The sequence below is a fragment of the Emys orbicularis genome, chromosome 18 (genome assembly GCF_028017835.1).
Source record: "Emys orbicularis isolate rEmyOrb1 chromosome 18, rEmyOrb1.hap1, whole genome shotgun sequence".
NCBI classification, from domain to species: domain Eukaryota; kingdom Metazoa; phylum Chordata; order Testudines; family Emydidae; genus Emys; species Emys orbicularis.
In genome coordinates, this window is record NC_088700.1 from 13,414,801 (window position 1) to 13,442,074 (window position 27,274).

The 27,274-nt window shown below is 45.0% G+C and overlaps 1 protein-coding gene across 1 annotated transcript; it reads left to right on the plus strand.

Annotated features, from left to right (window-relative positions):
* The first annotated feature begins 8,303 nt into the window (after window positions 1-8,303).
* DYNC2I2 (dynein 2 intermediate chain 2) lies at window positions 8,304-27,218 on the plus strand. The gene is made up of 9 exons (XM_065418731.1): window positions 8,304-8,381; window positions 15,152-15,412; window positions 16,306-16,415; window positions 17,486-17,643; window positions 23,935-24,044; window positions 24,364-24,531; window positions 24,983-25,215; window positions 26,002-26,159; window positions 26,762-27,218. Exons 1-9 carry the CDS (start codon window positions 8,304-8,306, stop codon window positions 26,998-27,000), a joined length of 1,515 nt encoding a protein of 504 aa, XP_065274803.1. The 3' UTR covers window positions 27,001-27,218.
* The last annotated feature ends 56 nt before the right edge of the window (window positions 27,219-27,274 follow it).

The window sequence follows — 27,274 nt, forward strand, 5'->3', positions numbered from 1 at the left end:
GAATGACTTAAATTCCGCTGCAGTGAATTATGGCCTGTTGTCTGTCACTGGTTGTTCTGGAATACGAAAGTGAGCAAAAGTGCACTTCAGTTTTTCAATAACACTGCAACATGTTATGTCTTTCAAATACATTATTTCTATATACTTGACAAATAGTCCATGACAACCAGGTATGATGTCCACTGAATTTGCATAAATCTGCAGCTAGTCTCTTCCAGGGTGTGTTTGGTAGAGTTGTGCGTACACTGCATGAAAGGTTTTTATCTCTTAACCCAATAACTAGCCTGTCTCTGATATTTTCATGTTTTGCTTGCCCAAAATCACAGTTATCAGCCAACGTGTGCTGTACACTTATAAAACTTCCAACATTTTCTCCTGGTTCTTGAGTTCTCTAGTTAAAACATGCTCTTCCATAAACCACATTTCTCTGAGTATAAAGTATGCATCAAACGTAGCCAGAACTCTTTCATAGTCATCTTTGTGGCTCTTCAGTAAAGTCAAAAGATTTAAACTTATGCTCTGCTTGCTTCCCCAGATCATAAGCTAAAGAAGATACCTGTATATCATCAGTTTTCTTGTAGAACTTGGTAGCAATACTAAATCTTGCAAAAAATTGTTTCCAGGCTGTATATTCTGAAGGTTTGTCAAAGCTGAAGTTGTCTTGGGCATTGAAGAGTGCATGTTGATGAGATCCTGCAACCTTTGCTGCTGTTCCTTCTGTTTGCAACTGTTGCTGTTGTTGTTCTTCTGTTTCTGGTCTTAATTTATTCCTGAAACCATCTCATTTTCTTCTGTACCAGATATGGACTGGCCACAGAGCTTGCTTATGCACACGAGACCAGATGTGTTTATTATAAGATCCTTTAATAAGTGCTCTGCCGGGTATGGCTGAGGTTTGCTTAAATAAGGTATTTTATGCACAGCGCCACCTACTGGCTGAACGATATAATAAATTTAGCATTCCGTTATATTTATAATACATCATATGGAAAATTATGTAATAAAACCTCAAAGGTTAGCAACAAAAAAGAGCCCTGTTTTTGCCCTTTCCCCATTGATATCTGTGCTGTCTCTTTCATACTTTCCCCTCCTATCCAGAATTGCTAATTGAATTGCAATAGTGCCTAGAGCTCAGGGCCCCTAAGTGCTAAGTACTGTACAAAGAGATGGTCCCTTACCTAAAGAGCAGAAATATGCTGTATCCCCCACCTCCGCTCCCTTATGTTCCCTTCCTCTTTCTGTTATGTCTCCCAGTGCCCCTTCATTCCATGTTTTGTTTCCCTCCTCAGTCTTTTCCTGCTCTTGTCTGTTTCCTGTTGCTGATCTGCTCCATTTATTTTTATATATAAATTGAACTTTCTAGTGTCCTGTCTTGTGAAGCACAAAACAGAGGAAACATAGGTCAAGTTGTAAAAAGAGCCACTTTTGTTGTCACCTATTAGCAATATGTTAATATGAGGCCAGATGAAAATCTCTCTTTTTAAAATACCCTTAATTCCACCCCATTTTCAGTTCAGTATTAACATCTCAAAACAGAAAATTCTGTATGTTTCTGATGTTGCCATTTGTGTCCTATATATGTTGCCATTTATGTCTTCTGTCAATTAATTAATGTTTTTATAGTACTTTGAACATGTGAAGTGCAGTAAATGCTAGTGATTATTATTTTGGCAGGGAAGGTGTCTCAGTCCATTGGTTTTCAAACTGCATGTCGCGACCCAGTACTGGGTCACGGACTGTAAGGCACTGGGTCGCAGCGGCTCTGGTCAGCACTGCTGATCGGGCCGTTAAAAGTCCCGTTGGTGGTGCTGCCTGGCTAAGGTGGTGCTGCCTGGCTAGTTCCTACCTGTTCTGACACTGTGCTGCACCCCGGGAGCGGCCAGCAGCCGGTCTGGCTCCTAGGCGGGGGGGCCACAGGGCTCCGCACACTGCCCCCACCCCGAGCACCAGCTTCGCACTCCCATTGGCCGGTGCCTGCGGGCGAGATCCACGTGGAGCTGCTTGCGCGCCTCTGCCTAGGAGCCAGACCTGCTGCTCCTGGGGCGCAGCATGGTCCGTCCGCGGTGCCACAACAGGCAGGAAGCCTGCCTTAGCACCCCCGCTGCCCGAGGTAAGCCTGCACCCCAATCCCCTCCCCCAGCCCTGAGCCCCCCCAAACCTGAAGCCCCTTCCTGCACCCCAAACCTCTCATCCCTGACTCCACCCCAGAGCCTGCATCCCCAGCCCAGAGTCCTGACCCCCCCCCACACCCCGACCCCCTGCTTCAGCCCTGAGCCCCCCCAACTGAGCCCCCTCCCACACCCTGAACCCCTCATTCCTGGCCCCACCCCGCAGCCCTCACCCCTGCACCCCTACCCTCTGCCCCAGCCCTGAGCCCCTCCCACATCCCAAACCCCTCATCCCCAGCTCCGTTGAGTTGCTGGCATCAACAATTTTCTTCAGTTGGGTTGCTAGAAAAAAAGTTTGAAAACCACTGTCTTAATCTATGGTTGTAAAGCATTGCATATTTTTGATACTCTATAATTATTAATAAACTAATATTTTATATGTGGAAATCATGCTGATTAAAGGTAATTTAGCGATGACTGCAGCAGGCTCTCTGTTTTAAATTATAAATGTTTGGCTTAAATACTGCTGAGAACTTTTCTGAAATACTTGTTTCCAATCAGGTTCAAATGTCCAGCAAAGTTGTCCAGCAGAGTTGTCTAGCATACAGTAAACTGTGAGATTCAGAAGCACTCTACTTTCTGTACTTAATATTTACTGCATTTTGGTCAAAGAATCCTGTAAACAACACCCACTTTGCATATTTTAGTGGAGTGGCTGAGTTTGAATAGGGAAATTTATTTTTATCTCAATCATTGGGAAACAAAGATTTTTAATGCCCTTAAACATCTTCAAGCAGTAGAGTCTGCTGATGTCCCGAGGAATAAGCATTTCCCAGCAAGTGCTATGCTAGGATTTCAGCAATAATAGGAGCAGAGCGCTGTTTTATGAGACAGCAGTCTGGGTCCTGAATGAATTCACTATGAGGCGGAACACTAAGTATTTTCTCCAGACAAGGGACCGATGTCCTGCTGTGAGAAAAACAGTGCATTGCTCCCATTATTCCTCTTGTGCTGCAAGTCTTTTATAATTGCTTCACAAATGAATGTTTAAAACATCAAGTGCCAACAGAAAGAGTGGAAAGGGGAACAAGGGGAGTAAAGTATTGCTAAGATCATACTTAAAACTGGTCTGCTGAAAATCTAAAGCGAAGTTCTGCAGTCTGGATTTTGTCAGGTTTTAGAAGCATTAAACTCGTGAGAAAATGAGGGTGAAGGATACTTTCATGATACCAGCCCATTACAATCCATGTACAGACCCTTGCACTGGTAAAACAGTATATGTTACCACAGAATAATGGGACTTTCTTTGTGATCTTGGGCAAGTCAGTTAACTTCTCTGTGCCTCTGTTTCCTTATTTGTAAAATGGGAATCGTATTCACTTCTCTAATAAAGTTAGAGACGATCTGCAGATGCAAAGTATCATTTTAAGGACAAAGTATTATTGTTGCCTCATGAGGTGCAGCATCTGGGGAACAGAGTAAGTAAACGTACACATGTGGGTTCATAGAGTTTGCCAGAAAGACATCTTGATTTGAAGACTCCAAGAGATGAAGTATCCACCACTTTCCTTGGTAGTTTGTTCCAGTGGTTAATCAGCCTCACTTTTTTTTTTTTTTTTAAACAAAGTGCACCTCATTCGCGTTTGTCTGGCTTCAGCTTCTTGGCCTTGGTTCCTGTTATGCCTTTCTCAACTAGATTAAAGAGCCATTTAGTACCTGTTATTTTCTCTCTGTGAAGATACTTATACAATTGTTGCAGATATTCTTTTCTATATAGGTTCTTATATTGCACTCATCACCATAGTATCCATGCAGATATCAAACATAATACAATAACTTTATCTGAGTTTATACAGCATATTAGATTTACATCAATAAGCAAATACAAGGTTTAAAAAAATGTCTGTAAACCTCATTAATGGCTTAGTGAACTAGGAGTGGTCCTTTTGTTCCCAATACTGTATTAGGTGGTGTCATGCTCAAATGGGGTTTGGGTTACACTGCTTATATGTGTGTAGCATTTACATCCTTTGTAAAGATCTATTGAGGAAAAGCACTATGTAAGAGCTAGATGTTGTTTCATGAAGGCCTAAATAAACCAGGAGGAGCAGAGGAGATGGATGGTAGAAGGCACAGGGCTGGGAATTGGGAGACTTCTGTTCAGTTCTGCCCCCAATTTCTTTTGACTTTGGGTGAGTTACTTAATCTCTCGCTACCTCATTCTCTGTATCTGTAAAATAAGTATAATAATATTTATTTCTACCTCATATCCATGTTGGAAGGCTTACTTCGCTAATATTTCTCAAGTGAAAGATGCTAGAGAAGGGTGAAATATTACTATAAAGTGTCATTATTATCTGACGATTGTTCCTTGTTAAATTGCCAGAGTAGAACAAATTGAGCTATGGCATAACTGGGTGCAAATCTCTTGACTTTAGTGGAGTTTTGTCCATTCGGAAGCTACGTCTGCATTGGGGCATGTCTATATGTACAGTGCTGCAGAGGTGCAGCTGTACTGCTGCTTTACTGGAATAGGAGGAATACCAGTATATTCTATTGGCAAAGCATTCCTAGTGTGGATGTAGCTATATTGGTATAGTTAAACCAACTGGTCTGTACTTGAAAGTTGTACTGATATAGTTATACTTTTACAAGCCCTAGTGTGGACACAGTTACACCAGTATAGGTTATTCCCTTTCGCATATGGGAATAGTTCTTCTTCGAGTGCTATCCCTGTGGGTGCTCCACTTTAGGTGTTTGTGCTCCCCTGCGCTCGTAGTCGGAGACTTTTAGTAGCAGTGCTGGTTGGGTCGCACATGCGTGGTCCCTGCTTTGCGCTGCTGCAGGCAGTTAACCAACGCTGTGCGACCAACCCCCACTCAGTTCCTTCTCTACTGCAGAGACTAATAAGGAAACACCGAAGTAGAGGGGAGGAGGGAGGGTAGTGGAGCACCCACAGGAGGACACATCTCGAAGAACCTCAGTTACTGCACAAGGTGAGTAACCTTCTCTTCTTCTTCGAGTGCTGTCCCTGTGGATGCTCCACTTTAGATGACTTCAGAGCAGTGCCCTCCAATGGAAGGAGGGGCTTCGGAGTTGAAGTCGTGACCTCTGATAGTAGAGAGCATCCCAAGGAGGAATCAGATGTTGCCTGTTACTCTAAGGCATAGTGCTGTCTAAAGGTATGGGCTGAGGCCCAGGCAGCAACTCTACAAACGTCCATGATAGGTACATTGCACAGGGAAGCCGTGGAGGCTAATAAGGCTCTAGTGGGATGTGAGCGAATCTCCATGAGGGATTGGCAGTCACACTGATGATAGCAGAGTTTTGTGCGATTATGGCTTTCGCCCTCAAAACGGCTGTAGCCCGGGTGGGGTGGGGGAGGAGGGAAGGACAAGGCCACATTGCTTATTGTAGCCACACTAAAAATCAAACTGTTTGAATGACAGCCTTCTGTTGCTTGGGCCATCCTCTGGAGTGCAGTGGCTGGGTGCCTGGAGCTTTCCCCCCCGCGTTCTTGGGCGTCTGGGTGAGGAGGCTATGGAACATGGGGAGTAGGGTAGGCAGTTATACAGTGGATGCAGCGGGGGTCTGTGCTCTTGTTGGCTTTCCTGCAGCTCTAACAGACACTTCATCATGTCTGTTTGCTCCCCCATTAGCCTCAGCATTGCGTCCTGCCTCCGCTCTTTGCGCTCACTTAATTCTTTCCTGGCCTCTGCCACTGAATGCCTCCATGCATTAAGCTGTGCCCTATCAGTGCAGGAGGACTGCATGAGCTCGGAAAACATGTCATCGCGAGTGCGTTTTCCCCCCCCCCCGCCTTCTAATATGCAATAATCTCAGGGACAGAGATGATAGGGGGAGCGTAGAAACATTCTACGCTCTATGATTCTGGGGGGACTGCATGGTCACCTGTGCTGCTGAGTTCGCCACGCTGACCAAACAGGAAATGAAATTCAAAAGTTCCCGGGGCTTTTCCTGTGTACCTGGCTAGTGCATCGGAGTTCAAAATGCTGTCCAGAGCGGTCACAATGGAGCACTCTGGGATAGCTTCCGGAGGCCAATACTGTCGGTTTGTGTCCGCACTATCCCAAATTCGACCCAGCAAGGTCGATTTTAGCGCTACTCCCCTCGCCAGGGAAGAGTACAGAAGTCGATTTTAAGAGCCCTTTAGGTCGACGGAATGGGGTTGCTTTTGTAGACACATTCATTATAAAATCGACCTAACGCGGCTAAATTTGACCTAACCCTGTAGTGTAGACCAGGGCTAAGCAGTGTAACCTTTATACTGATGAAACTGCATCTACACTAGGATGTTGTAAGGCTGTGTCTACATTGCCACTTTCAGTGCTAAAACTTTAGTCGTTCAGGGGTGTGAAAAAGCACATCCTTGAGCGACAAAAGTTTTAGCGCTGAAAAGCGCCAGTATAGATGGCTGCTGGCGATACAGCTACCACCCCTCATTCGGGGTGGGTTTTTTTTAATCATCGGGAGAGCTCTCCCCCGGTGATAAAGTGTGTCTACACTGCCCATGTCGCAGCGCGGCCGCAGCAGTGCTGTACCTGGGCAGTGTAGACATCCCCATAGGCTTTAACTCTACTGGTTTAGTTAGAGTGGTACAACTTTCTGGTATAGACCTCTCCATAGGACATGGACTGCCCAACTGCCCAACTCTGGCAATTCAAACAGAGTGGGATTCCAAAAAGCTAAGAGTGGAATTTAAATAGCACTTTAAACACAGTACAAATACTTCATCATCAGAATTAGATTAATTAAAAAAAGATTAAAATTAAGCCAAAATTGGGTGTGTGCCTTTGCCACATACAGATTTTATTTCCCCCCTACTTCTTTGCTAAAGTCTACATTGTGTACATTCATCAAAGCAGTGTAGTTAGAAATCTTTCTAATGAGTATTAATAATTCATTCTAAAGAGGGGGAGGGGAATGGGGGACTCCAAACTGGAACTGTGGGCCTATCTCCAAATTCCATTAAGGTATCCGTTCTGCTGAATTTGATGAAATACTGTTATTGCTTGTGGCCGAGGAGGAACCCTAAGGGATGGATATTAGAGAGTATAAAATTCAAAGGCTTATGTGCCTTATTTGCTGAATATCAGGTTTCCCCTCAAACATCCTTCACAATGCAGTTCCCCCTCCGGCGGCGAGAGGCTGGGGGCAGGGGAGCAGGCTTCCTTCTCCCAATGCAGAGTTGCAGACCCCTAGCACAGTGGTTCTCAAACTTTTGTACTGGCGCCCTCTTTCACATAGCAAACCTCTGAGTGTGACCCCCCCTTATAAATTAAAACCACATTTTTATATATTTAGCACCATTATAAATGCTGGAGGCAAAGTGGGGTTTGGGGTGGAGGCTGACCGCTCGTGGCCCCCTCCATGTAATAACCCTGCGACCCCCTGAGGGGTCCCGACCCCCAGTTTGAGAACCTCTGCTCTAGCATGTCTTCAGTCCTGCTCCTGAAGAGAAGGGCGAGGGCCTCATAGGACAGATTCTGGAGCTTCTCCTTGCAGATCCCTCCTTTCTTGGGTTGGATTTGGGGCTGCCTCCATTCTGGGACTGAAGGGCACCCCTTCCCCTACAGGATTTGATGAGGCACAGGATGGCTTTGCCAGAGGCAGGCTGCTGAGCCTTTTGCCTCTTTTCAGCGTTCTCGCCTCTCCCACCGCGGCCATCTTTATTCCTGGCACCGACTACCTCGGTCTGTTCGCTTCTTGTGAACAGTCGGAACGCTCCCTCCCCACATTGGAGTCCCGGGGTCTAAGCCCAGGTAAATGCCCCCTAAACGGATAAGGTGAGGGAACAACGGCAGGCTCACGCAACGCGCCCTAAAGAGACCCTGTGCCCTTAACCAAGATGGCGGGTCGGGCTAGGCCCTTCCCCCAGGCCCGAGATTCCATGCCCTTAACCAAGGTGGCCGTCTGAAGCGTTGGGTATTTGTAAGTTCCGTGCCCTTAACCAAGATGGTGGTCATGCCAGTCACAGAGTAGTACGGCGGAATTGTCGCTGTTAATTGACGTCATTCCTCAATGCTTTTCTGGTCTCCATGGGAACCTACGCAGCTGGCTTAGGAAGATGGCGGCTCTAGAGAGGTCGGCGGGGGCCGCTCGGGATCGGGACTCCAGGCTTCTGTGCTTCTAGAGAGACGCACCGCTACCGCTTGCCTTTCCCCCGCCCCCGGGATGTTCGGGGACGGCGTGGCGCGCGGGGCCGATGTGGAGTCGCTGTGGCGAAGAGACCAGGGGACCCGCTGCGAGGCGGTGAGCGGCCGTGATGGTTGTGGGGGCAGGAGCCAGTGGCCGTGGGTTGGTGGGTACCTCGGCCCTTTCTCCTGCACCCGGCGTCCGCTCGCCTTTCCGGGTCCCGGAGCAGAGCGTTCCTGTCTCTCCCCTGCAGCTCCATGCTGCCTCCCTGCATGAACTGCCGCCGCGGTACCCTAGTGCCCCCCATCCAGTACTGCCAGGGCAGGCTGAGCCTGGCCTGCCCCCTTAGACCCTTTCATTTTACAGTGGGACCCTCCACCAGCACAACCCCCCCCCACACCCTCCGTCACCGCTCCTGCCCCACGCTGGACAAGGGGCAGCCCTACCCCCAGTGAGGGGCAGCAGCAGGGGAGGCAGTGCACATGGGATGGCAACCCCCCCCATTGGTACCCACCGCAGGGGAGGTCAGAGGGCTTCCTGTACCTGAGAGGGGCCCTGGGAGCATTCGGGGGAGGGGGGAGCTGCCAGACAAAAGACTATATTTTATATATATACACAGTATAAGTTTTAAACAAACAATGTAATACTGTACACAGCAAATGATGATTGTGAAGGTTGGTTGAGGTGGTAGAATCAGAGGGTGGGATATTACTGCTAAATGATGAACTAGCACTCGGCTGAGCCCTCAAGGGTTAACACGTTGTTAATGCAGCCTCAGGCTCTATAAGGCAGCACGAATGGGGGAGGACAGGGACCGAGAGACAGCATGGCAGAGAGAGACACACCCTGTGTGTGAGAGAGAGACTGAGACAGCAGCTGCTGACAGCAAGCTTCCTCCATTCTGAGTCCTGTCATGTCCCCCCCTGCTCTGTGGAGATGGGCGGCAGGAACGGGGGAGGGGGACACCCTGACAACAGCACCCCTCTTCCTCTTCTCCCCCCCGCCCCCCGCCAGCAAGCAGGAGGTTCATGGGAGCAGCTCCAAGGCAGAGGGCAGGAGCAGCACATGGCAGTGGGGGGAGGGACAACTGAACTGCCCAGCAATTGATAATCTGCTGGGCAGCAGCAGCACAGGGAACTTAGGGGAGCTGATAGGGGGCTGTCAGCCCACCCTGGTTCCAAGCCCTCACTACTAGCACTCCAATGGGCTGCTCTTTCTGCAAGCAGTGGACAAACCAGGTGGCTGCCAAACAACACTATAAGGGAGCATAGTGCAACTTTAAATGAGCATGTTCTCTAATTCAGAGGTTCTCAAACTGTGGTCCACGGACCACCACTGGTCCGCGAGCTCCATTCAGGTGGTCCATGGATAGTTCCCTCTAAGGTGCACTCCTGGGTGGCCGCACATGAGAGAAAGAAGGGCCACCCACCTAATTAGTGGAACCACGCCTGCGTAGCTCCACTAATTAGGTTCCTGGACCCTGGAGAAGATGCACATGTAAGGTGAGGAGGTGGCCTTTGGGGAAATAGGGGGTAGGTGGGAGGGGGCAGTGGTGTGAGAAGAGGGGGTGGGGGGAATTTGGGATGTGCAGGGCTACGGCGGCCAGAGAAAGAGGCTCCAGGGCTGCGGCTGCTGGGGAGAGACCCCCTTCCTTCCCAGCTTTAGCTCAGGGGCTGCTGTGGCAGGGGAGAGACCCCACTCCTTTCCAGCGCAAGCTCAGGGGCTGCTGTGGTGGGGGAGAGAGGGAGAGACCCCCCCCCCCTCCTTCCGAGCCCCAGCTTGGGGGCTCCCACAGTGAGGGAGAGAGGGCACATCCAGCGCATTAGAAAGATTAAGACTACTGATATTAAAATATGAGTTGTGTGCTTTTATGTGTAGAACAGAAAAAGTTAATTATTATTAAGATTTTTTTTTATATAGCACTTTTATCCAAAGCGCTTTACAGTAGTTAGCTAATGGTACAAACAACGTTTGGAAAGATCATTAAGTGGTCTGCCGAGACCCGCAGCAATTTTCAAGTGGTCCGCGGAAAAAAAAGTTTGAGAGCCACTGCTTTAATTGATTAGCAACGTAACAACAAAACAACGTTAACCGGGATGACTTTAAGTGAGGAGTTACTGTATATTGGCTTACAAGACAAGTGTGTGTGTGTGGGGGCGGGACTTGGACCTGTTCTGGGCACCACCAAAAATTATACAAACCTGCTGCCCCTGTGCACATTGACTCTGTCCATGAGTCACTTGCTCTGGGAAAAGCCGAAGGGGCCGCTCACCCCACTCTCTGGCATTAAGCAGCTACCAGTGCATGAAGCAAATGCTGCAGCTCGTGGGGAACCGGAGGGGTTTTCTCCCAAATAAAACCATCCTTCTGCAGGAAGTGCAGGAGAGCCTAGGGACATGTCTGTGGCAGCCCTAGAGTGAAGTAAGTCCCCAAAGGTCTGGATGCCATAGAGTGAAGCACACAGCACGTTGACACATTGTTTACCTCATCCTGAGGCATTGGTACCTTTTATTTGGTTCACCTTTGCCATCTCGGTCTGTTAGGCTGGGAAAAGATCTCACAGTGCTACCAGCTTCCTTCTCTGAAATATGGTGGAAACATAGTGTTTTATCCTGGAGAGAAAATGTACTGTGTCCCTTGTGCCCATTCCCAAATGCTGAATGGCAAAACATGACAGTTGTTAGTCTTCCAAGAAATCCCTTTCTGCTAAGAAAATTGTGACTTGCCAGCTCTACTGCCCTTACAGATCTTATCTGAATTGTTAGAGTAAGAAAATAAACTAAGGGTGCAGGGAAGTTTCTGCCATTGCTATCACCATTGTCAAGCAGTTTCTCCTCCCTTGGTGTTCACACCTCAACTGCTAGCAGAGCACCTCACCCTCCCTGATTGAACTAACCTCGTTATCTCCATACTGATTTATACCTGCCTCTGGAAATTTCCATTACTTGCATCTGAAGAAGTGAGGTTCTTACCCATGAAAGCTTATGCTCCCAATACTTCTGTTAGTCTTAAAGGTGCCACAGGACCCTCTATTGCTTTTTACAGATTCAGACTAACACGGCTACCCCTCTGATACTTGACACCATTGTCACTGGCACTGTCAGACTATTTACAATGGGTGGGCAACCTATGGCATGCGTGCCAAAGGTGGCACACGAGCTGATTTTCAGTGGCACTCACACTGCCCCGGTCCTGGCCACCATTATGGGGGGCTCTGCATTTTAATTTAATTTTAAATGAATCTTCTTAAACATTTTAAAAACCTTATTTACTTTACATATAACAATAGTTTAGTTATATATTATAGACTTATAGAAAGAGACCTAAAAAGGTTAAAATGTATTACTGGCACGCAAAACCTTAAATTAGAGTGAATAAATGAAGACTCGGCACACTACTTCTGAAAGGTTGCCGATCCCTGATTTACAATCTACTCCATGTGCCTAAGTGGTGCTAACTATATATCCTCCTTGTATTTGTGACCTCTCCCCATCCTAAATCCTCTCTGGCCATAACTTCAGTCATCGCTCGGCACTATACAGCCCCTTTTGGGACTCCACTGGCCTTCTTTGATGGGTCATCAGGCCTCAGCTTTTCTTTTGGAGTGCTCACTAGGCTTGAAGTCCTCACATGTCAACAAAATCTCCTGGGTCGTCGTCGTCTTTCCTGGAGCTATCCTTCTCCTTTTTCAGCTCCCACTGCACTGCCCCTTCCTTTCTTTTTCCCCAGCCTCATTCTCTTTTGGTAAATGAAAAGCCAAGAAAAGCACTCCACAAAGTCGAAGAAACCAGAAGAGCATAGATGTAAGAAATTTGGAAACTTAACTCTCCATCTTCAGTGGAAGGTGAAATCTTTTCTCTTGTCTTTGTCATCCTCTGAGGACTCGGGAGTCAGACTCAGATGAGGGGAGGCATTTTGACATTGTAGACCTGGACAACTTCATTGAGGTGGTCTAATTTATTCTGGATATTTCTGATGAGGAAACAAATCTTTCAAATTAAAATAAATAAAATTTCCCCAGGATAAGTTAAATAAAGTCTGAGGGATTCTGGTCTTCTCTGCCCTGGAGCTGCTGGAATAGTTTTTTGCTTCAGTGGCTCTGCCCAGAATATAAGGAATTCCCACCAACAGAGCCTGCCTCAAGATGATAAAGTACAGAAAAACACACACCTCAAACTTGCCTCAGTACCTGAGGTGAACATCTCAGTCTCAAGGTTTGCAAAAACAAATAAAAACATAAAAATGGTGATCCCAGTTGATGGGTGCTGCCTCTCTCAAAGATCTGTTGGGCAAACACAGGGAGAAATTGCACAATACAGCTGTGAGACTGCAACTTCGATCGCAGAGATAGTGATGACTGGACCTCTCTCTCTGGTCAGGTCCAAAAGCCATTACCCCAAAAATCTTCTCAAAAGCCTGCTATCCTCATTTTTCACTTGGAAAAGCTTCCCTCTACTTTCTCATATCAAAGTTGTCTTCCTTGTAGCAATTACCTCTGTGAGAAAGGTCAGCAAAGTAGAAGCTCTTTCCTGCTGAGAATCCTTTTTTTACTTCTTTCCAGATAGGGTTGTACTTTTAGAACCCCTGAATTCACATCTAAAGTGTATTCTTCAAGTCAGTCAGGAATCTGTTATTCCTTTCTTCTTCTGTAAACCATCTATACTGCTAGTCCAGATCTTTGGCTCGCATAATCCTACATAAGCAGAAGGCAAGCTAATTTTGAGTGCATAGTACAAGCACTAAGTGCTGCCACAGGAACTTTAGTTTTCCAGTCCGCGTTCAGAAGTGCTCCCATTTTCACAGTGGAAGTGCTAATTATAACCTGCTTCTCCATCTATTCCTTCATTCCGACTTCAAAACACTGACTTGCCGAACCCATAGCAATGTTCCATCAGCTGCTTTATTTCTCATTGGGTAGCTGGCTGGTTGCTGAAACTGGAGTGAAGCCACATCTGTATTTGAAAATTCCAAGAGCTAAATTATGTAAAGCTGCTATGAACGGCCTATCTGTTCTTTATACTGTGCCCCAGGGGCATATGGAATGCTGCAGAAAATCCAGGCTGCAGATCTTGGCTAGGAAAGCATGTTTACGTGTTTGCAGGTAGCAGATACCCTCAGCACAGATATTTCTGTATCTTCTTGTTTTATAATGTTTTGTTTGGTGGAGTAGTCTGTTTGAGGCACTTTTTAGCAGCCTTCTGGAAATTGAAGAACTGTCAAAATTAAGCACAACTCCCACTAGCTGAGATGTGGATAAAGGTGCAAAATGAAAAATAAACCAGGCTGATGGGCTCAGCACATTTCTAAAAGATTGTGGCTCCTTGTGAATGTAGACTCTGGAACCCTGTGGGAGATGTTGGATCCAGACTGTGAAGTCTGGTCCAAGGGCTGTCTTGTACAGTGCTGAGACATCATGGTTATAGGCATAGTATAAATACCTAGCTAGAGCATGTTGCTGATGTCTGATTAATAATAATCCAGGCTGTTTCTTTGTCATGGCAAAAAAACACAGTGGTCATAAATATATGGAAAAAATCCAGGAAGTCATTAACACACATTGCTTTGACCAAATAGCCTGTGTTTTTGGATTTATTTTTAAAATTTGTTTTCATTAAAAATTATTTAAAACAGCACCTCATTCTCCCATACTTCACTTCACTGGACATGTATAGAGCCAAATTTATAAAAGCCACGGAGGAGTCTTGCTTACTGGTTTTAAAGACCTTAAAAGTCACAAGTTTTATCAAAGCCATGACTATGACAAACAAAGAGCCTCAGTAATAATGGTCTTTGGAGATAGAAGTAATCTGATACTCTGCACAAGGAGAAGAGGTGTTTATGTTCAAGGCCCAGCTAGATATAGGGAATAGGAAACCATTATTTACTTCTTTGCATAACACAAGAATCAGGGGTCACCCAAGAAATTAATGGGCAGCAGGTTTAAAACAAACATAAGGAAGTACTCCTTCACACAATGCACAGTCAACTTGTGGAACTCATTGCTGGGGATGTTGTGAAGGCGAAAAGTATAACTGGGTTCAAAAAAGAATTAGCCACTGATTGACCTATCCTCCATGAAATTATCTATTAGCCAAGATAGTCAGGGACACAACCCCATGCTCTGGGTGTCCCTAAACCTCTGGCTTCCAGAAGCTGGGACTGAACAACAGGGGATGGATCACACAGTAATTGCCCTGTTCTGTTCATTCCCTCTGAAGCATCTGGCAGTCATCACTTTTGGAAGACAGGATACTGGGCTAGATGGCCCATTTGTCTGACCCAGTGTGGCCATTTTTATGTTTTTATGTAGGTATGCTGCACTGGAGGAGCAAGAATGAGGGGAATCTATATCCATTCACGTTGATAATATGCTAAAAGTAACTGAATTTTCTTACCCTAGTAGTACAGTACATACATAGTATGGACCCCAGTGCCTTATACATCAGTTAAAATTGGGTTCTATGTTTCCACTCTCATAACTCTGGTACTGTCCTTTCCTACTTATTCTTCTGAGTACCTATTCACTGTAATAGAAGGTTGGCATCTGTATCATCACCCTGTTGATTTGAGGGAAATCAAGGAGCAAGTGACCTCTGTTTCTCTGAGACTAAAACCAGGGTTGCTCCATAAAGTGACCTGCTAGAGGTGTACTTAGATTTGATAACTTTTCTTCTCTTTGTGAAACATGAACTCCACTGGCCTGAGAACTGTTCTTGCATGCAGGACTCCACAGTGCATACAAGGCACCAATTAGCCAGGAACCCAATATGCAGGGTCCCTTTTGAGTATACAGTATATTGAGTGACAAAAGGGAAGTGTCCTAAATGGGTTTCTGTGCACCCATTTTTCGTTGTTTCATTTGTAGAACATTATTTTTCTTCCAACAGAAAAGCTGTCAGACTGGGGAGATCTCAACCGTGGAGGCTGCAGTACAATCCCATTCCAGCCGAGATGCTGGCATGCAGACTGATCAAAGTGAGGAGACTATCCAAGACTTGGATCTCCAGAAGGAAGCTCCTGTGGATTATGCTGGCCTGCTCTCGTTCCTTCAGGGAGTGGAGGATGTTGTTATCAAAGAGCTGAATAAAAACTGGATAAGTCATGCCTTCGATGGCTTTGAGGTGAACTGGGTAGATCAGAATGAAACGGTAGGTTGATAGAATTCAGAGCAATATGACCATACTAGACAGTGCCCATAGCAACAGCTGTGGAATAGTTGGCTCTGTTACCTGGTGCTGAGACTATCATTGCTTGACTCTGTTCATAAGAAAATAAGTATTCTTTCTCCGTTTGCCTTTACCCCAGTCTAGATAGGTAACCTGTCCTTGTGAGTAGCAACAGTGTGTAATACTGGCTTCATCAAAAGGAAGTTTACAACTGGAGTAGGTTAGTTTCCTCCTCTCTGCAACCAGTGCAGTTTAAAATCTCCGCTCATTTAGATCTTCCTGCCATGTTCTTCAGGAAATAGTGTATTAATAATTGTCTGGCAGCATCTGGAAGTCATTGCAGTGCCTGTGGTTTGGCAGCTCTACCTGGTCACATGATGGTTATCCAGTGTGCCGTGTCCAGGAATGTGGGCAGCTGGTAGCTGTTGGTGCATGCTGGGTATATTTATTGCTACCTCTTATCAGATTATGGTTTGAAAGCACAGTGTAGGTCTTAAATCCCCAGAATTGTGGAGTGGGACTGCCCCAAGCCTTCGGGGCATGGGCTCCTTAGTCTTTTCTGTAATTGCTCTGAAGATAGTAGAGTGGACCCACTGTGAGATGACATTATGGAGAGACGTTTGGTTTGGTGGGAGCATGCAGAGTTTTACGTGTGATGCTCTCAACAGGAGGCAAACTTCTGTCTTACCTGTATCTACAAACCATAGTTTGTCTCCCAAGACTCTGCTGCTATAAAGAGAGTGGGAGTGTGGATCCTGACCAGGATATTGGTCTGTGGAGATAACGTGATTCTTTCTTCAGTCTCTGAATATAGATCCTATTTCTCTGTATCTCCATAGGTTGTTGGCTCAGTATTTGGATTTCATCTTTTCCAGGTGTCCTGTTTGCATAGCTTATCGTACCCAGAGGCTCAGGATCAGAAATTGCAGGTGACCAGCATCTCCTGGAATGCCACTGGATCAGTTGTTGCATGTTCTTATGGCAGGTGAGCACCTGAGTTGATCCAGAGCACAACTGAGAGTGGTCTGTGAGACATTTCAGACTGGCCTGCATTCAGAAGCATTGGAGAATGTTCACTTGCTTTGTAATAACTAACCATGTGTATAAGCAACTTATTTATGTTGAAAAAGATATTTAATTGATATTCTGAAAAATCAGAACCCAAGGGCAGTTCTAATTTAGGTCAGATATCCTTTCCCTTTCCTCTCTGTCCATTATCTCCAATCCCAAAAACTAGTCTATATTTTCTCAGTGTTTTGTTCTTAGACAGATCCTGTTGAAAAATGTAAAGAGGAGGTGTATGTTTGTATGTGTCTGCAGTGTGTGTATATGTATGGGATGGTTGGATGTGCATACTTGCCTTCATTATAAAATGTCTTGTTAGCCATCACGTGGTCTCCAAGCCCATATAGAATACATCTGATGCCCATACACAGAAATGCTCTCAGCAGTGTACTCGCATGCCAGATATTATTTGGATTAGATTTTCTTCCAGCAGGGCTAACCATCATTTTAGTCTGCTCTGTTATTGCCAGTGTGGTGAATAGCACTTCAGCCCCTATCAGTTCTCCTTATTCAGCTGCAGTGGTCACTGCTCAGCAGCACAACACTTTTCCTCTCTAGAGCACTTTCAAACCCTGAACTCCTTGTTGGAATGAAATGTTGGCTTTTCATCCTCTCTGCAGAACAGTTGCTTTTGGTAACTTAAAAAGGAGGAAAGGTGTGCTTTATTTGAATGGTGGCTGTGAAGTAACTTTCCCAAATGTGGATTCCAGGCTGTTCCCTTATTAGTATAGTTAATAGGTCCTGTCCTGTAATAATTTATATCAAAGAACTGTTGTCAAACACTCCCATCATACTGGGGTGCACCAACACATACTCATAAACCTAGCACTCCACAGAGATGCATTGTAATCCCAGCCTCCTCTAAACGAAGCCTTTTGTAGCCCCAGAGAGCACGTGCCAATGGAAATGGGAATCTGCTTAGCTGCGTGTCTCTATGTAACAATGACTGGATGAGGTGTAACTTCCATCTTGACTTCTTTTCTTTTCCAGACTGGATGACGGGGACTGGAGCACAGAAAAATCCTATGTTTGTACCTGGAACCTGGACAGAAGGGGGTTAAATCCAAAGTGTCCTGATCTAGTAGTGGATGTTCCCAGTTCTGTCATGTGCCTGGCTTTCCATCCATCACAGCCTTCGCTGATCATTGGTAGACTGCTCTTGCCTTTTATTTTTAATTGTTCCTTTATCATCTTCAACTAGTGCTGCTGATTTTCTCTACAGGGCTACCTGGATAGGGTGACCAGACAGCAAATTGTGAAAAATTGGGATGGCGGTGGGTGGTAATAGGAACCCATATAAGAAGAAGACCCAAAAATTGGGACTGTCCCTATAAAATTGGAACATCTGGTCACCCTATACCTGGGACTCCTCCCAAGAGGAATGGCAGTGCACTTCCTCGGTCACTTCCCAAGCCCCATGGCAAGGGAAGTGTTGCTGCCAAATGTGTAATTGCTGTTTCATCCGAGGCATTAGGAATCAGGACCTTCCCTTGTCTTAGTGCGACCTTCCCTTCTCTTAGTAGGCTTTGCCTGTTTTATACTACCTCTTGGAGCACCTAGAGATTCCGGCTAAGAAAGTGGGGAACCTGGGAGATGGGGGAGAGGGCAAAATCAGTCCTTGGATAAGTATTCTTTTTCAAGATGGCTGCATATTCCCATGTATGGTATTACGCTGCCTAGTGATGCCTAATGGCAGAACCTTCCCTTAGCATTGTCTCTTTGAGTGCTCTTGCATCCTCTTGTACCCCTTCCCTCAGCCGTCTGAGAGCAAGGCTATATCAGGGGACGCAGCATCATCTACCACCTCAGTTCCTTTCAACCACAAGATTGAATGGAAGTGAACCGTTCTGAACTGTTTGGGTCTGGAGTTCTTTCTTCTTGAGTATTCATTGGTGTTATATTGTTGTTAATAGTAGTTAGTATAAGTATAGAAATAGTTACTTAATTGTTAGTGTTTCATTTCTGGGTGATGGTGGAACTGAAGAGGAAGAAGAAACCAAGATTCAAGAGGTGTGTTTCATGCCCTACTGCCTTCTCAGCAGTGGATGACCACGTCAGGTGCCTCAAGTGTTTGCGAGAGGTCACTCTCCGTCTGAGTATTCTCTCTGCTGAACTTCGATACCCAGAGCTCACAAGCAGAGGCAGAACAGATTGAAAGGGCTTCTCCTGAAGGAGGCTCTTGAAGCTAAACCCTTGGGATCCGGGTAGTCATCGGAACCAAGATCTGAGCGGCACTATTGACTCCTGTGACTTCAAGAAAATTGAAGCAGTTGGAGGATTCCAGGAAGTCGGAACCCCTATCAGCTTTGGCTCCAATTCTCACTGTTCCTGCAATTAGGTCTTTGCTATGTCAGAACCAAGGGCCATGTGGTCGGCTCTGGCTGTCTTATTGGATCCATTCTGTTCTTACAGAGCCTCTATGGCTCCAAAAATCAAGGTCAAGGTTGGTTCTGGGGTTAGCCTTGGGAGCCAGGAGCATGAGTCTGGTGTTGGATCCGCTGCTGTCTACTTCTTCGTCTCTGACCTTGGCTCCTGCTTTGGTTCCACTTACGTTTTCAGTTCTGAAGAATACTGTTACGTGATATCTGAGGTTCACTGTGAGGCTTCTGATCAATCCTCAGATCTGAGCAAAAAAAGCAGAGGACCTTGAGAAAGAGGCAGGCTTCGCTGGCCTCCTCATCTGTAAGGAGAGTAGAACTGTCTGTACTTCCTCCTTCTAGGACTCCTACAGGATCCTCGCAAAGGTTTCCTCCTTACCTCCCTCAAGGTCCTTTGGTATCTCCAGTGCACTCTGTCACAGATCCAGTGCCAGATCCATATCTGAAGGAGGCTAGAGGAAGAATTAAGAGGCCTGTTTCTTCCTGGTTTGCCCCTCCCTTTGGTCCTCCTCCTGTGGGGGTGCTCCTGAATCCCAGTTGTTGGGAAGACTGACAGTCCTTGCTGTCATGGCCTTATTGGGAGCTGCTGCAGGAACTTTTCAGTTATCCTCCACATGGATGGAGAGGTGAGCTTTCATCTGCTAAGGATCCAGTGGTGTGGAAATCCCAGATCCAGTTCCTCCAGATCTGTCTACATCTCAGGCAGTGGTGCCTGATAATTGATAGCCTCTCTTTTTGAACAGGAACATGTGGACACTCACTGTGATCCTGATTTGTCACCAGATGAGCATGTGGGAGTTGCTTCAGTCTCCTGCCCTTTTAAGAATACTACACTATTTCATGAATTAGTGGATCATGTGATGTCCACTTTGAATCTGCCTTCAGTGCCTGTGGAAGAGACTTCTCATCCGATGTTTGACATTCTTGGTGCTACTTCCAGGAATAGGATATCCCTATCTATTTTGGATTTTTGCTTTAGCCAGCTAAATCCGTGTGGTCTATTCCTACTTCTTGTCAACCTGTCTCCAAGAAAGCTGGCAAGCTAGATCATTTACCCTCAGAAGGATTTTCATATGGACCCTATACCTAAGTCGCTGGTGGTGCTGCTGCCAGTAGCAGAGCAAGATCTGGACAAGCTCACCCTATCCTTATTGACAGAGAGGGGAAGAAGATTCTTCCTAAGCGAGAAAGGTGTTTTCTTCTTTATCCTTTGGTATTAGGGTGGCAAGTTACCAAGCTGTCGTGTCCTGCTATCAGTTTCACTTGTGGGAGAAGATACTGCTGTTTGTGCAGGAGTTGCCAGATGACAAAAGGAGATTGAGTAACACAATTTCAACGGAGGGTCAAAATATGGTGAAACACTCCTTTAGGGTTTTGTTTGATGTCTTGGACTCTTCTGCTAGCATATTGGCTTCTGTAGTGATGCTGAGGAGACGTACTTGGCTTCGTTCCTTTTCTCTGGAGATGGATACAGACATAACGATGAAGGGGATGGTCTTTTCAGTGAAAATACAGATGAGTTGCTGAAAAAATTGAAGGAGAGAAGATTGACAAACTCGTTCTTTGGTCTTAATTGCTTCTGTTAGAAGGAGATTGCTGCTTTGCGTTATCAGAGGCAGTACTATCCACAGTCATCTTCAACTTATTACCCAGCAAATCAGAGATGTCAACAACAGTACCAGCAGGCTACGTTCTTTCAGAGCAGCATAAGAAGAGGTCATTTAAATCAAGACCTAAATCTAAGCATTCTTCTATTTCTATGACTACTTTCTCATGCCAGACCTCAGATGTGATGGGAAGATCAAGAGTCAAGAACCAACCATATAGGATCCTTCCCTTCCTCTGTTTGGAGAGAGGCTAGAGTGCATGGAGGCTTATAATATCAGACAAATGGGTTCTAGAAGTTCAAGAAAAGAGCTATGCCATACAGTTAGAAAGACTACCCATTCCAATTCCCCATAACCTTCCTTTGTCAGGGAACCTGAACGTTAACATGCCACACATTACATTGATTAAAAACTGGCTAACTGATAGGTCTCAAAATGTAATTGTAAATGGGGAATTGTTATTGAATGGGTATGTTTTCAGTTGAGACCTGCAGGGATGGGTTCTTAGCCATACGCTATTTAACATTTTTATTAATGACCTAGAAGAAAATATAAAATCATCACTGATAAAATTCGCGGGAGACATGAGAATTGGGGGAGCAGTAAATAAGGAAGAGACAGGTGACTGATTCAGAACGATCTGGATTGCTTAGTAAACTGTGCGAAGCAAAACAATATGCATCTGAATACAGTTAAATGTAAATGTGTACATCGAGGAACAAAGAATGTAGGCAATACATACTTTATCCTGGGAATCAGTGACTCCGAAAAGGATTTGGAGATTGTGGTGGATAATCAGCTGAATATGAGCTCCCAGTGTGACACTGTGGCCAAAAGAGCTAATGCAATCTTGGGATGCACAAACTGGGAAATCTTGAGTAGCAGTAGAAAGGTTATTTTACGTCTCTATTTGGCATTGGTGCAACCACTGCAGGAATAGTGTGTCTTCTGGCACCCACCCTTCAAGAAAATGTTGATACATTGGAGAGGGTCAGAGAAGAGCCATGAGGATGATTAAAGGATTAGAAAACTTGCCTTATAGTGATAGACGCAAGGAGCTCCATCTATTTGGTTTAACAAAGAGAAGGTGGGGTGACTTTATTACAATATATAAGTATGTATATGGGGACAAATATTTAATAATGGGCCCTTCCATCTAGCAGAGAAAGGTATAACATGATCAAATGTCTGGAAGTTGAAGCTAGACAAATTCAGATTGGAAATAAGGAGTACCTTTTGAATGGTGTGAGTAATTAACCATTGGAACAATTTACCAAGGCTCGTTGTGGATTCTCCATTACTAAAAATTTTTAAATCAAGATGGGATATTTTTTTTGTGTAGCTGCAAGCCCCATTCCAGAGCCTGGCAGCTGCGCCACAACGCCATCCAAGATCGCCTGGTCAGAGCCATCCCACCACCCGTGGGGAAGGTTGCTGTGAACTCCGCCATCCCTGGAATGGACAGACAACTGCGACTGGACATCATCATCACCAACGAAGACTGGAAGAAGATCATTTTGATGGATGTCACAATTCCCCTTGAAAACAGGACACCGGCTTTCTGCGATGCCTGATCTCGAAAGCTGGAGAAATACAACCCTCTGGCCGACACATTGAGAGCAAGGGGCTACAAGGTCCAAACTCGCGCGCCGATCGTCGGAGCCCTGGGGGTATGGGTCCCCAGTAACGAGTGAGTGTTGAGAGAATGTGGAATCAGTCAACGCTACTCTTGGCTGATGCGGCAACTCATGGTGTCAGCAGCCATCAAGTAGTTGAGGGTCATCTACCTAGAACACATCACCGGACATTGCCAGTACCAGGAGGGATGAGCTGGAGTGCCGATGAGAAGTGCAGTCAGGAAAGTAATTCAAATACTTTCCTGATGGATTGCATTTTCTAATGGACAACCTACCCTAAATTCTCAATTACTAGGGGAAAATCTTCACTCATTGATATATTTGCTTTCCACGACCAACTCTTTGTATAACTTTTCATGAGTGATGTACCTGAATACTTGGACGCTAATATCTAAACTGTATTGTTAAATTTACTCACCTAAATTTGGGTTATTGCTGATTATACACTATATGTATCTTATGACTTTTAAAACAAACTTTGTATTTGTAGATAATCTAAGCACTATACCCAGATGTACAGACACTCTTTTCTTAACCTGTATATTATATAATATTTTAACATTAGCTTTAATAAAATTTTTAAACCTGTTTTTATCTGTTAAGACGTCATTCATTATTGGCATAATGTCAGCTAGAAGGGTGAGTGAATTGAATGCCTTGATGGCTGATCCATTGTTTACTGCTTTTCATAAAGATAAGGTAGTTCTTACGCCTGAAACCAGATTTTTGCCAAAAGTGGCACCTGACTTTTAAATCAATCAATTACTTTGCAGGCATTTTTTCCAAAGCCTTGTGTGAAAAAGGGGGAATCTGTTATATGTACTTTGGATGCAAGAAAAGCTCTTACATATTATTTAAACGTAATTTAAAAGTTTTTGAAAATCATCCAGCTTATTTGTGTTTTATGCTAAGAATTATATGGGTTATGTCATCTTTCTAGACTATTTCTAGATGGATTAAACAACACATTGTTGAATATTATACATGATGGTACAATCACATTCCTCCAGAGCTGTGGCAGCTTCTTTTGCTTGCCTTAAGCAAGTCCCTGCTGCTGAAATCTGCAGGGCTGAGACCTGGAATTTTGTACACACTTTTACTAAGTATTATGCTCTTGATTTGGCCTCCAGGGCTGATGGTAGATTTGGTAGCGCAGTGCTTCAGTCTCTATTTCATTAGGACTCTGTTCCTGCCTCCAGGTTATCTTCAGCACTGCTTATCAATCTGTCCCATAAATTGGAATATACAGAGCCACTTGAAAAAATGAAGATTACTTATGTGTAACCGGAGTTCTTCAAGATGTCTCTGCATATTCACACTTCCTATCCGTCTTCCCCTCTTTCTCAGAGTCCTGGTTTATTCTGCATGTCTGGTTTGCAGTGGAAGAAACTGAGGTGGTAGAAGGGGCTGCGGCCTTGCCTTCAGAACGTTTGGAGACACTGAGGCGAAAGGTAGGAGGGGGCACAAGAACACTAACTGCTAGAAGGTTCTACCATTAGGTACCACTAGGTGGTGCAATACCCATGAGTAGGAATAGGCAGAACCATCTCGGAAACTCTTTTACATAGCATTGTATCCACTTACATCAGAGCTGAATATGTCCCCTGTGTGGATGCAAATCAGTTGAAGCCTATAGCATTGTTCCTGGTTACACCAGAGACTAATTTATTTTCCTTTGGCCCTTTTTGTTCAGGACAACTCTTTCTAGGGGCCAACCTATTTACAGTCAATAACAAAGTAAACAGAGCCTATCAAGCTATGTGTGACTTTCATTAGTAGCCATTGCTTATGTTCTATTGATCCTTTGTCATCTACAGGTGGCCTTTACAGTGGGGAGGTCTTGATATGGGACACGAGCAGGATAGAAGACCCCTTGACCTGGAGGACAGGGATGACAGATGACACTCATACAGATCCAGTTTATCAGGTAATAGGGGGCAGTCCACACGTTAGTGGGGTGTTCATTGGGTTGGAGGGCAGGGGAGGAATCACAATCCTGACATTTCATCCATTTCCTGGGCATCTTCACACCAGCTTAGTACTTGCACAGTTGCATTGAAATCTTTAAATTCTCATTGCTAGATTAACTTAACCTCAACACAGTTGAATAGGGCAAATCCTCATGAGACTGGTTTGTTGGTAGTGTCATCTAATGTCATTTGTCCTGAGACTTAATAGTGTTCTTGAATGTGGGGTTACTGGGCTTGGCGAGGCCCCTCTTCAGAGTTTTCTCATGTTGGGAACAGGTTGACTGGTTACAGGACTCAAAGCACAGTCACTACTTCCAGATTCTGAGTGTATCCACAGATGGAAAGATCCTTGTGTGGCAGACACAGAGAGATGGTCAGCTGACGTTAGTTGAAGGATTTGCCTTAGTAGCTCAGCAGATCCCTCGGAGTATGAAACTTAAGAAGGTGAGTTCAAGAATTCCAGAGAACATTGACTTGAAACCACCTTTTAAAGGGCTTGGTGTGAGTTAGAATAGCTTGGGTTATGAGAGCACAGGTAGGTGGCTGTAGCTTCCATGTGATGGGGAAGCAGAGAGAGAATGAAGCCCATTTATCAACAAGCACAGTAAACTTTGGCTTTCCCATTACCAACCCAAAGGATAGTGTGGAAACTGGCCACTTAGAAGTTTTGGATGCAGCAGCCTTGCCCTGAACTAAAGCTAAATGACCAAAGCTGTAAGCAGCTAAGTTCTCCATCCTGAACTTGAATCCTTATTAGAGGATCAGTTCTGTAAAAAGAAAATGTTAAATGGTTGGTGCAGGTCATGCAGGCTATGATTAGTACGGCTTTCATGTACATGTATGTTAAATTTCTGAGTCCTTGTGTCTCATGGATGGTTTGTCCCCTTTCCCCTAGCGCACACGTGGGGAGACAGCTGTGGGTGTGACCTCGCTCTCTTTCTCCCACTTTGATCCCAGTGTGTTTATCATTGGTGTGGAAGGTGGATATTCTCTCAAGTGCTCCACTGCGGTAGAGACGGCTGCTGTCCCTAGGACAGGTAGCTCTGTTCCCCTCAAGGCACCTGCACAGTTTGCCTTTTCTCCTCATGGTGGACCTGTGTACTGTGTAAGCTGCTCACCTTTCCACAGGCAAGTAATGGGCAGAGTGCATTGGCACCAAATGTTAGTTTGTTACACAACCATACTGTTCTAATTGTGGTTTTCCTGAGTGACCTAGGGAGTGGAAAAGATGCAATCAAGGGTCATATGCCAGAAGCCCTACTGTATCTGTCACACTGGAAAGCTGTTTCCTTCAAGGGAGTTGCACAGACTTACACTGAATGTGTCCCTTGTATAGGTGCAACTTCATTGAAGCCCATAGCATTGTCCTTATTTCCACTGGGCTCTTTTTATTCAGGACAACTCTTTCCATAGTTCCATTAACAACTTTAGGGGACAGCCTGTTTCCACATCAGTCAACTGCCCATCACGCTACTTGTAACTTTCATTAGTAGCCATCTAAGTTTAAATTTGGAAGTGTACACTCAGTCTGTAGGTGCACCATTTAATAACAAACCATTTTAAATGTCCATAAATCTGTTTTCTTGAAACATGTTGGGAGTCCTGGTACTGCATATAATTTGCATGGGAGTGACCAGATTATGCTAGCCCCCTAGATCCTGAAATACAAGGTCGCTGGAGACTACAGGGCCAAAGATGCAGTGATTCATGTGACTACAGTTCATAGTGGCTAACAAAAAAAAAAAAAAAGTGAGGAATCTTGATACCATTCAGTCAAAAGGGCCATACATAAAGAAACCACAGACTTGTACATTAGCTCTGTGTTATTGCACATCAACTTTCAGGCTGCTTAAGTGAACTCTGCTCTGTGTTCTTAATACTGATCCCCTAAGAAGTGTTTCTCATTTTCTCCAGGAATCTCTTTCTGAGTGGCGGTACTGATGGACATGTTTACTTGCACTCCATGCTGCAGGCACAGCCCCTTATTTCTCTCCAGTTATCAAAGAAGTACCTGTTTAGTGTGCGCTGGTCTCCAGTACGACCCTTGGTCTTTGCAGCTGCTACTGGAGAAGGTAGGTACCCTCTAGCTGCTTATTCTTAGAAGGAAAAACCAGGTTTTCTTCTGGGTTCTAACACTAGTGCTATGTAAAAGCTTACTGCTTAGCATTTCCCACATGAACTTAACTTAATTTGTTTGACAGCTTGGAAACCCCAACTTTCAATCTAAAAACCACTGCATTATACCAACTATCAGGTCTGGAGTATCAACTACAGTTGTCATATCTTTCCCATTGCCACAGACTTGTGTGGATATGGGAAATTTGCTATACCATGCCACAGCTAAAACTGTTTCCAGCTTTCAGGTGTTTAAAGCACTCATTTTTAGCACTAGTAGTTTGCAATATGACTGACACTAGAAACTGGCCTAGCATTTAAAGATGTCTACAGGGCTGCAGCATAACTTCTGCTAGCAACTGGTTTCAACCTGCCCTGACTTCAGTGAGTAGATCTACACTTCATTGTAGCACTGCTTAATCTAGATACTGCCAGCAGGGGAGGACTTTCATCCATACTGCTCTAGTGTTGCCAGGCTGGAGGGAAAGCTTGAATGAACACTGTTGTTTTTATTACATTTGTTTACTGTAAAGATTGATGTGGATTATTTATTTTAAAGGAGAAGTGCAGCTGTTTGATTTTGGAAAGAGCTCCCAGAAGCCTGCAGTTTCTATAAAGCAAGCTTCAGCTCAGACTCCTGTGTACTGCATAGAGTTTAACATCAAGCAACCTCAGTTTCTGGCAGCAGGGGATGCCAGTGGCATGCTGAAAATATGGCAGCTGAGTTCAGACTTTATTCAACAGGGACCAAGAGAAATGAATCACCTTGAGCAGCTGGCAAATGAAGTCACTGATTGAGACACTAACAGGCCAGTGTTATCTTGCTACAGCATATGGTTGTTACCCTTTCTACCCAAAACTGGTCTGTAAAACAGATCCATTACATTTGTAATGGAGAGCAAGGTAAGTCCTAGTCACTCTGACCATCTTTACCTGAAGCTATGTAATGAGCAGAAGAGAGATTCTACTGGGCTTTGTTTGTTTGAGTCACACTTGAAATTGGTACTCAAGCATCAAGACGATTAAACACAAGTTGAAATTTTTGCTGCAGTTTGGACCAGTAACTTTTATT